The sequence below is a fragment of the Propithecus coquereli genome, unplaced genomic scaffold, assembly GCF_000956105.1.
Source record: "Propithecus coquereli isolate 6110/MARCELLA unplaced genomic scaffold, Pcoq_1.0 Scaffold9, whole genome shotgun sequence".
Taxonomy (NCBI): domain Eukaryota; kingdom Metazoa; phylum Chordata; class Mammalia; order Primates; family Indriidae; genus Propithecus; species Propithecus coquereli.
The window spans coordinates 2579585-2591305 of NW_012155284.1; the positions used below are offsets into that span (position 1 = coordinate 2579585).

The 11721-nt window shown below is 34.3% G+C and overlaps 1 protein-coding gene across 1 annotated transcript in view; it reads right to left on the reverse strand.

Annotated features, from left to right (window-relative positions):
- Positions 1–8688: 8688 nt before the first annotated feature.
- ZFYVE16 (zinc finger, FYVE domain containing 16) overlaps positions 8689–11721 on the reverse strand; it is a 44189-nt gene continuing 41156 nt past the window's right edge. The window contains exons 16-17 of the mRNA XM_012664627.1: positions 11278–11445; positions 8689–9298 (exon numbers count right to left, since the gene is read on the reverse strand). Coding sequence (XP_012520081.1) covers positions 9140–9298; positions 11278–11445 — 327 coding nt within the window. The 3' untranslated portion in view covers positions 8689–9139. The remainder of the gene's footprint in view (positions 9299–11277; positions 11446–11721) is intronic.

Consider the following 11721-nt stretch of genomic DNA (forward strand, 5'->3'; position numbering starts at 1 on the left):
TAGAGTTGTGCAGCCATCACCACAATCAACCTTAGAACATTTTCATCATCCCAAAGCAATCACTCTCCATTTCCCTCCTCCTCAACCCTAGGCAACCACTAATCTTTCTATGAATTTGCCTATTCTGAAATTATACAATATATGACCTTTTGTGTCTGGCTTCTTTCACTTAGCATGTTTTCAGAGTTCATCCGTGTTTTAACATGTATCACTACTTCCTTCTTATGTTGGAATAAACTCTATTGTTTGCATATACCACATTTTATTTGTCTATTTATCAGTTGGTGGACATTCAGGTTGTTTCTACTTTTTGGCTAATATAAATAATGCTGCTATGAAGAATCATGGACAAGTTTTGCGTGGACATCTATGGACATATTTCTCTTGTCTACATACCTGAGAGTGGAATTGCTTGTTTGTAGGGTAATTCTAGGTTTAACTTTGTGAGGAACCCCCTGTTTTACAAAGCAGCTATAACATTTTACATTCCACCAGCAGTGGACGAGGGTTCCAATTTCTCCACATGGTCACCTGTTATGTCTTTTTTAAATTATTGCCATCCTAGTGGATATGAAGTAGTACATCATTGTCTTGATTTGCATTTCTCTAATAATAATGTTGAGCATATTTTCAAGTGCTTATTGCCCATTTATATATTTTCTTTGGAGAAATGTCTATTCAAATCCTTTGCTTATTTTTTTATTGGATTGTGTTTTTCTTGTTGAATTGTGAAAGTTCTTTATATAGTCTAAGTCCCTTAACAGATAATGATTTGCAAATGTTTTTTCCCATTTTGCTCAGATTTGAGGTTGTAATTTCACTTTCATGATGGTATTCATTGCAGTACAAAAGTTTTTATGACCTATTGGTCACAATATTGTCTCGATGTTTTTATAGATTTTACAGTAACTGACTCGAAATTACTGTCCGTTTTTTTAGAGCTGTATAGTGAAGTATGTGGTATGAACTGATGATGTCTGAGACTTGCTTTAAAATTCTCCAGCAAAGAAATTAAAGGATAGATGAAGTAAAAGGGGCAAATCTTGATGTGTTCATTCTCAGGATTGTTGTAGGATATGTATATAGAGTTTCATCATACTATTTTACTTTTGAGTGTTTGGAAATTTTATGGTAAATATAAGTCTAATTACTTTTTTGGGGGGTGGGGCACGAAGGAAAGGTTTGATAGGCTAAAGGGTATATGATGTGTTGGGGAAAGAACAGCAGATATACAGAGCTTTACCAGGATTAGAATATGAAAGATGGGCATCAACCTGAGTCTGGGTCTGCTTTTTGTGACATTTATACAGGAATAGTGTAATATTAATTCTGGTTGACTCAAACTGGGTAGAGGTGGTGAGATTATGGGTATTAGAGGAGTAGAATAAGAAGAGGTAACCTTTGATTCAATGTACATAATTCACTCTTGAGTAAAGAGAGTAGCTGACCTTAGAATTTATTTTCCCTTCAGCATTATATATATATATACAATTTTCTCAATTATAGCACAATCATAGTGCAGTACAGCCTTGAACTCCTGGGCACAAGCAATCCTCTCACCTCAGCCTCATGAGTAGCTGGGACTACAGGCTTACACCACCATACCCAGCTTTTAATTATTTTTAAAAATGCCTACATTGATGCTCAGCTTCCACTTATTTTGATCCTTGGGTTAATTTTGCAGTTCAATGGACATTTTCCTATCAAAAGATGCTAAAAGCCATCTGCCAAATTTTTAGTCACTGCAGTATATTCTCTCCTGCACATAACAATACCAACCCCAGAGATCCTACTAATTATAAATTTCCTAAGTTGTGATTAAAAACTAATGTAATTCAATGAATTTTAATGGCCTTCAGGGTAAAACTTATTCAAGAGCTTGGAAAATGTAAAGCTAAATACTTTTAGTTGCTTAAAAATTTTTTAAATTTGACATAATCTGTCCATTATTGTTGCTATGTCTTCTTACAATGTTGAGAGAAACATGAAAACACAGAATCATGTGGTTCAAAATGAATCTTAGACATCTTCTAGATTATGGGCAGTGGGTGTAGTGAGAAGAACATTGGTCAGGAGATTTAGCTTCTAGTTTCAGCTATATGAACTCTAACTTTATAAATAGCCATTGTGACCTAGAACTAGGACTTCATTTTCTTTATTCGTAAAAGGAGGGACAATGGATTAGATAATCTTTACCCTTCTTTCTGACTCTGAAATTATAAGCAGAGCCATCAAAAATCTGCATAAATAAGTATAGCTTATTTCATTTGTGAAGAGTCCTAATTGCTAGAAAGTTTTCCTTTAAATTACAATTCAGTTATTTCCTAGCTGTTTGACTTTGGGAACATTACTATCTCTGAGCTTATTATCCAGTCTGTGAAATGCGATAATAAATCACAAAGGAGCCAGGTGTGATGGCACACACCTGTAGTCTCAGCTACTCAGGAGGCGGAGGTGGAGAATCATTTGTGGCACAATTCCAGGCTGTGGTGCACTATGACTGTGCCTGTGAATAGCCCCTACACTCCAGCCTGGACAACATAGCAAGACTTTGTCTCTAAAAAAAGAAAAAAATTTTTAATTTAAATTTTGAATGAATAAATTACAGGGTAATTTTCTTTCTTCTGAAGTTTGCTTTGTCTATAGCAACATAACCACTCCAGATTTTTTTTTTTAGCGTTTGCATGGAATATCTTTTCCCATCTTTTTACTTTTTAACCTGTGTGTATCACTGTATTACAAGTGGTTCTTACAGATAGTGTATAGTTTTCTTAAAAAAATTCAATCTATGTGTTTTAATTGCCATATTTAGACCATGTACATTTAATGTAATTTTTGATATGGCGGGATTTAGGTCTACCATTTTATCTTTAATTTTTTTTTTTTTGTCTCTTATTTTTTATTTTTTTCTTTGAGAAAAAGTCTTGCTCTGTTGCCTTGGGTAGGGTGCATTGGCATCATCACAACTCACTGCAACCTCAAACTTATGGGCTCAAGTGATCCTCTTGCCTTAGCCTCCCGAGTAGCTGTTGACTACAGGCATGCACCACAATGCCTGGCTAATTTTTCTATTTTTAGTAGAGATGGGGTTTCACTCTTACTCAAGCTGATCTCAAACTCCTGAGCTTAAGCAATCCTCCCTTCTTGGCCTCTCAGAGTGCTAGGATTACAGGTGTGACCCACTTCACCTGGCCTGTCTCTTATGTTTTTTTCACTCCTGTTTTCCTTTCTGATCTTATTTTGAATATTCTTCAAAATTCCATTTAAATTTATATATTGGCTTTTAAAACATATCTCCTTCATAGTTTTTAAAAATGGTTGGTCTAGAGATTATTACATACAAAACTTTCTGCAGTCTACTTAGAATTTTTTTTTACGACTTATAGTGAAATATAGAAATTTTTGCCACCATTTAGGTCCCTGACTGTCTCCCTGGTTGGAATTCAGTTCTCATATATATCTATACACACTGAAAATCGCACAGCTGATGTTTTAAATTTATTTCAGCAGTTACATGTATTTTAACAAACTTACAAGGTAAAAAAATAGTCTATATTTGCCATTGCTGTTGCTATATCTTCTTTGCCATCATTTTCCTTCCCCATAAACTTCTTTAGCATACCTTTTAAAGCAAGCATGCTGGCAATGAATTCTGTTAGTTTTCCTTCTCACAATGTCTTTATTTCACTTTTATCCCTGAAGGATATATTTGCTGGATAATAGATTCTGTGTTGACAATTTTTTGTTTTTTTTTTTAAGGACTTTATAAATGTTGTTCCTCTGTCTCTGGCCTCCATGTTTTTTTGCGAGAAATCTGCCATCATTCATATCTTTGTTCTCCTATATGCAAAGTGTTATTTTCCTCTGGTGGCTTTCAAAATCTTCTCTTTATGCTTGGTTTCATCAACTTGATTAATCATTATGTGCCTGGGTGTGGTTTTCATTTTTTCCTTTTTGGGGTTTGCTGTGTCAGTAGACCTGCTTTAAATAGATTTTCTGTAGATGTATGTAAATCTTTGTCTTTCACCAAATGTTTGGAAAGTTTAAGCAATTATTTCTTCATATTTTTTTTCTTCCGATCTTTTTCTTCTTCTTTCTGGGCTCCAAAACATGAATATTAGACTTTTTGATATTGTCCCACAGATCCCCAAAGATAATTTTTTTCCACTTTTTTCTGTTTGTTAATTTAGACTGGATAATTTCTGCTGATGTATCTTCAAATTCACTGACTCTTCCTTGGCCATCTCCATCCTATTGTTGAGCGAGACCCTCCAGCAAATTCTCATTATTGTATTTCCAGTTCTAAAATTTCCATTTGATTCTTTTTATAGCGTCTATGCTGAGGACTTTTAGCTTTCCACTTTTTTCAACAGTGTTTACCCTTACTTTGTGGAACATGATTAAAATAACTGGTTTTAAGTCTTTTCCTGGTCAATTCTGACATTTGGATAACCTCAAAATTAGCTTCTGTTCATTGTTATTTCCCTGAGAATTGTTTAGGTTTCACTAGTTCTTTGTATGTCAGGTAACTTTGGATTGTTTTCCTGGATATTTTGAATATTATGAGACTCTCTGTCCTGTTTAAATATTCATAAGACTGTTTTTGTTTTGTTTTAGCAGACCATCAATCCAGTTAGTTTCAGACCACACATCCTGGCCACTTTTCAGTGGGCTGTGGTTCCAATGTTAATTTAATTTTCACTGCCTTTGTGGAGCTGTTCTAGGCTGCCCCAGTGATGTACCATCAGACAGTGATTTACACTGTAGTTCAGTGTTCAGAACATTTGCTCAGCTGCTTCTGGTCAGTTTCAGGATTTTATACCCAGATTTAATGGCTTTTTTCTTCAGTTCCCTCCTATTTGTGATCTTACCTATACCCTCTGATTTCTAGCTCCCCCCATTCTTTGTGTTATTACTAAAAAGTCAGGGCATTTGCCTCCCACACCATTGCCAGTGTTCTGCCCTGCAGTGTCTGCCACCACTGAACCAGTGGGGCGAGAGAGGGGTGCTACTTCTTTACTCTTGCTAGACTGATGTAGGGCAGTGGAAGTCCAGAAGGCTCCAACTTGTTTTACATGGTGCTGCTGGTAGGGAGGGAGGGGTACTGCTTCTTTTCTGAGGCTCTCCTGGAATAATGCAAGTAAATTCAAAAGGCTTCTGTCCCATATCCTCCAAACCCTCTTCTGGCTCTCTGACTAGAGAGAGCAGATTGTTCCTTGAACTCATTTGCTCTCTGTGTTGGCTAGCAGTTCCAGTTTTACTGTTAAGTGTCTATGTGAGGATTTCATTTATTCTGTTTGCGATTTGTCTGGCTTCTAGAATCTGTGGCATTATGTCTTTCATCAGTTTTTAAAATTCTGCATTACATCTAAAAATAATTGCTTTGTCCTATTCCTGCCTCTCCTTTGGCAACTAATTAAGCACATGCTGGAATTTCTCACTGTTTCTTCTATAGGTCTTCTGTTTTTTCCATCTGTTTTTCCATGCTGCACTCTGGAAAATTTCTCCTGAGTTATCTTCCAGTTTATAAACTCTCCTCATTGGCTGTGTTCTACTCTGCCATGAAGCCTATTTACTGAGTTTTAAAGTTCAGTTTTTATATTTTCTTGCAATGTTTGTGTTCATTTCTTTTCCAAATTGGCTCCATCACTTCTTATAGTTTCCCATTTTCTGTAGGTACCTTCACATCTGACTTTATTTCTGTAAACACAGAAAACATAAACCTAATACCTAAGTCTACATGAGTTTTTTTTCATTGTTTCAACTAATTCTTGACTCTGGAATCTAGTTTCCTTATGTGTCTACTTATTTTTTACTGTGCATTAGTAGACATTTTGTTTGGAAAGTAATTTGAGGCTTACAATGAAATCACTTTTCTAATGGGAAGGATTTATGTTTTATTTTTCATGGAAGCATCACCAATGTTGGGAATACCTTAAAGCAAGTTCAATGCTTAAGATTCTTTGGATTATTTAGGCAATTCTAAATTTGCCTATTATTTTACATTGCTTCTTCCACTTCTGGTTCATTGTCATCCTAAAGGTGAAACTATTAGGCTGGGGGTTTCTGCGTATTGTGGGGAGGGTGCCATGTTAGACTTACCACCTTATGTGGGACCTAAACTTTGATTTCTATCTCCCTCACTCCATAAGGATGTCACAATAAGGGCCCATGCTAACTTAACTTCTCTTTTTCTTTTTACTTTTGGACTGGGAATTCCTTTTTTTTTTAAAAATTTTTTTTTTTTTTTTTTTTTTTTTTTTTTTTTGAGACAGAGTCTCACTCTGTTGCCCGGGCTAGAGTGCCGTGGCATCAGCCTAGCTCACAGCAACCTTGAACTCCTTGGCTCAAGCAATCCTACTGCCTCAGCCTCCCAAGTAGCTGGGACTACAGGCATGCGCCACCATGCCCGGCTAATTTTTCCTATATATATTTTTAGTTGTCCAGCTAATTTCTATTTTTAGTAGAGACGGGGTCTCGCTCTTGCTCAGGCTGGTCTCAAACTCCTGAGCTCAAACAATCCGCCCGCCTCGGCCTCCCAGAGTGCTAGGATTACAGGCATGAGCCACCATGCCTGGCCATATTCCTACATGGCTAAATCCTCCTCTTTCTCTTGGCATTCTGTGCACTTAGCACATACTACTTGTAGCATGGAATCCATAAATGTTGACAAGAACTATGTCTAATTTTGTCAGAACAATCATTTTTAGAAACTTTTACTCAGAAATCTAACAAAGGATTCTCAGCATAGCAAGTATACAAACACACACACACAGTTTGTTGGATAGCTGCATAAAACAAATAGTTTAGATTTTACTTTATATTTTGAAATTCAGAGAAAAAGAATAGTATTCAATCAAAGGCATAAGACCAAAAATAGATTATTGTAGACTGAGTACAAAGAACCATTCTATTTCTTCACCCTTAAAAAAGCAAAATTTCAAATTAAGTAACAATGTGAAGAACATGACCAAATGAGTAACAAATGAATTTAAAAACATACATTGACATGGAATACTTTAAAATGTGCCTCCAAACTGTAGGCACATAATTCTAATTTTTACTGAATGCAGAGACATTGTGAAAACAAATCCTAAGCTATGCCATGAAGGAAGAGCCCTCCACCATTTGGTTATTTTAAAGTAAGTTCAGCATTCACAGACTGTGCCCCTACTTACACTACAAAATACACGCACTATATAAAGAAAACAAATTGGATTGGATATGCAATTGTTTTCATCTCACACCATTTCAACAAACTTCACAAGTTATTACACATTGTTATTTTATTTAATATCTGCAACATTTTACATTGTTCATAGATAGAGTAGCTATTTCCAGAGGCTGATATTCTCCTCTAAACTGTGTCTTTGCCTAGTACTACAGATGTGATTCAGTCGGAACCATATGCTCAAACTTTTAAAGTTCTCAGTCTCTCCTAGCTTGAGACTTCAGGTCCTGAGTTATGACATTTACTTGATCTTCAAGTTCAAAGGCTTCATAAATATTTTTCTTAAAATAGGGCTATTTAGTGTTGTTTCTTTTTCTTCAGCTATGAGTGGTTTTTGATACAAAAACATATATTTCACATAAGAATTTTAAAAGTATTAAAATAATGATGAAATTTTATATAACTTAAATGACAGGGACTAAAATATGCCCTTTACTTTTTTTTTTTTTACTGTTTGAAGTTGAAGAGGAAAGCTCTGTAACAATTTCAAATACATAGAATTTAACTTATGTTAATATACTGTTATAAAAAAATACCATATAAAGAATTTAAAATATGAAAAAGTAATTAGTTCATTAAAATTTACTCTTAATACATTGGTGTCAATGAAAATATGCAGATTTGCCATGAAATTTCTAAGGATTAAAGTGGAAGTAAAAAAACCTATTTCAGGCTTCATTTATTGCTACATAATGACTACTTCAAGGTCATCTGGCATGCTCAATCACTCTTTTTTTTTTTCTTTTTTTGAGACAGAGTCTCACTCTTTTGCCTGGGCTAGAGTAAGTGCTGTGGCGTCAGCCTAGCTCACAGCAACCTCAAACTCCTGGGCTCAGGCGACCCTCCTGCCTCAGCCTCCCGAGTAGCTGGGACTACAGGCATGCACCACCATGCCCGGCTATTTTTTCTATATATTTTTAGTTGTCCAATTAATTTCTTTCTATTTTTAGTAGAGACGGGGTCTCGCTCTTGCTCAGGCTGGTTTTGAACTCCTGAGCTCAAACGATCCGCCAGCCTCGGCCTCCCAGAGAGCTAGGATTACAGGCGTGAGCCACCACGCCCGGCCGATCAATCACTCTTAGAAGTGGTATAATTTGGAAGAAAAGGAGGAAAAACAATACACTATGATAGAAAAATATTACTTATATATATAAATTATTAAAGATTTATAAAACACATTCAGAATCATATGTTCTTGCTATAAAAACAATATACTTAAATATAGAAGCACAAAATCCTGAAGCACCCATAATTATTTTAAGAATACCCATTTAATCAGGAAAAACTACGTATGTGTATGTGTGTTTTATATACATTATTAATAATTTGAGAAGAAAAAAGGCAAAATTCTGATTTTAATCCAAACAGTTTATCTAATCATGGAGATAGGTCTCCACTCCATTTATACAAATAAGTTATCGGCTTTATTCAAAGAATTATAAGTCTAAGATCTCAAAACTGGCCTGTGCCATTGGAATACATTTTTGACAGACTTTAGAAACCAGTATTCTAACCAGCATATAGACAAAACAGATATTTCCTTCATAAGGTTACATCTGAAAAGGGCCTTCATTAAAATCATTCTTGGCATAAAGAGGTATACCTAAGTGCAGATACTTTGGTTTAGCATTTAAATAACACAATAAATGCTATAAATTTCTTAAAGATAGAAGAAATCCTTGTCTTTTCAGTACTTAATTGTAAAGCTTAAAAAACTGATCTCTTACATTTCTAGATATTTAAATATTGTGCTAATGGTTTAAAAAGATCATTTCTGCCTAAAGAGCAAAGCTTATGTGTTTCAAACATCAGACATATTTACTTTTAGTGTTTGTGGCATTTCAGCTTTAGGGCTAGAGTTAGTTTTAACAAATCAGTTTGCAGTATATAATATAGCACATTCTTTCACTAAAAAAGATTTTCTAGAATGAAAAATACCAGTTCTATTTCTAATGGTAAACTAGAGTTGGAAGTCCCACCATGGATCACAGGTATCAATGCACTATCAAGATCATTTAGATAATGCTGAGGCAGAAGTTGACCTTCAGATCCTGCCTGAAATTCAACCTGGAAAAAAAAAAATCTTGATAAGACAACCCTAGAAAATGAGCAATCTTGTTTAGCTCAGAATATGAATATAAAATAATTAAAATATTTTAAAATATCAGTCTAAGCATGTTAATAAAATATTTGATATATTATTTATAAAAAGTGTTCTATATTCTCCTATATTTATCTGTCTGCTAAATAAATTATAATCGTCCCTCCCATGGATATCATAAAAATTTAATTGCCACTACGTCATACTTTAGGTTTCCTCTCAATGAATACATAAACACATTAGAGGGATTAGGCTTTGAATAACTGCCAACATTATTTAAATTTTAAAAATCCATGGTATTTAAAAACACTTAAAAATATTTCAAATTTGCTATTGCAATAATATTTAATATTAGAATTTAATGTTGATGGTGGAAATTACATATTAATACATTTGACTAAAGAAAATATTAACAATGCTTACTCAAATAAGTAACTATCAGGTGCTTCCTTGAAAAGGGGACTTTTAACAGTGAGATGAAAACAAAACTTCCTCTTTCCAATAAGAACTGTGAGTATAACACATCTTAGGTGGAGAAAAGCAAACTCTCAGAGTATGAACTTACCCATGTTTGGATTAACCATTCTAATGAAGAATCTGCTTTGAAAATCTACTATATTGGATGTTGGAAACAGTTACAAAATAAATATACCTAATAGATATGAACTGAAAGTTCAAAGAAAAACAAATGTCTCTTACATGTGAGATGATCATCACTCATTGTTAAGAGAAAAGCAGATTAAATAATACTTGGATATTATTTTTCACCTATCAAATTATCAAAATTCAAAAATTATATTACATACTTCTTTGATAAGGATGTGAGGGAAAGAGCTCTCTTACAAATGCTGGATGGAAATATAAATTGGCATAACTTCTATTGAGGATAATATGGTAATATCTTTTGAGTACATACTCAAACCTGCCAATTCTAGGAATTTTTCTTATGGATATTATACTCACACTTATGTAAAAGCAAAATACTGTGGACAACCTAAAAATGTCAATCAACATATGCCAAATACGCAGAAAAGACTACTTAAATAAATTATGGTACATTTATATAATCAACTACTACTATGCAACTGTTAAAAAGGATATATACTAATACATAATATCTTTAAGATACATTAAGTTAAAGATGTATGGGGAAAAAATAGTGTAAAAGAGGGGGATAAAAAGTATAACACACTTATTTGCTTATACATGCATAAAATCACAAAGAATATGTAAGAAATGAGTAACATTGATTGCTTGGCTGGGAAGGAGGATGAGGGAGGGTAAACTGAGGGGTTGGGAGTTGAGGGTAGGAAAGAGATTATTTCCAGGGCTGTTGCCTTACACAACTCTACTGGGAACCATTTACATTGTAGCCTGGAGTGGGTATCTCCAAGGTCTACCAATTACATAGGATACAGTGTGAATGCTGCTCTCTGGAAATGTTCAGTGAGGTGGTCCTGTTATACATACACATTTATACTTTTAAGATTTTAAATCATGTATATATAGAATCTATTCAGAATAAGTAAATTTAAAACTCTACCTATCAGGCAGGGTAGTCATGGAGCAGGCGACAGCAAACTATGGCCTGTAGGCCACATCTGGCTGGATAAACGAAGTTTCACTGGAACACAGCCACACTCCTGTTTATATATGTCAATGGCTGCTTTCCCACTATAATGGCAGAGTTGAGTGGTTGTGAAAAAACCATACTGCCTACAATGTCTAAAGTATTTACTGTCTGTCCTTTTACAAAAAAAGTTTGCTGACCCTGTTGTGGAGATTAATAGATACAATATATGTGGAGTGTGTAGCACACATTTGATGCCCAACAAATTTTAGCTCCATTCTTTTATCCCAAAATAAAAGGTTAAAGAAAAAATTTCTTATTTTTTAAATACGCAACACATTAATTTGAAAAATATATCACAAAAACATGCCTCACCGTATCAGTGTCAATGGAAACTCTGAGTCCAATTTTATTCATTCCATTACTCTTTAGAGTTTTCAGGTGAGGGCACAGTGCAGCACTACAAGCCATGGCTATTTCTTTTGCAAACTGATAACAAGTTGATAAAATAGATAAATCCTGGTCCTTTGGAAAGTAGAACACCTGAAATGTATTTAAATTAGGAAACAAGTCATTATTAAGGTTAAAAGTAACTTTAAAAATCCAACAATTGCTGCTTTCAATTCAACTTTAATAAAATTCTAATGTACCATGAAAATCACTTGTTGAGAGAATTCTTTATCTATATAGCTTGATTTATACTATAAATAAAAATTCAAAACCAAAGGTTATTGGAACATGGGAATGGCTCAGCAATTTTTGCTGGAAGTTAACTACTTGTAGCAATAAAAGCCTTATTTTTTTTTATTTTTTTTTTTT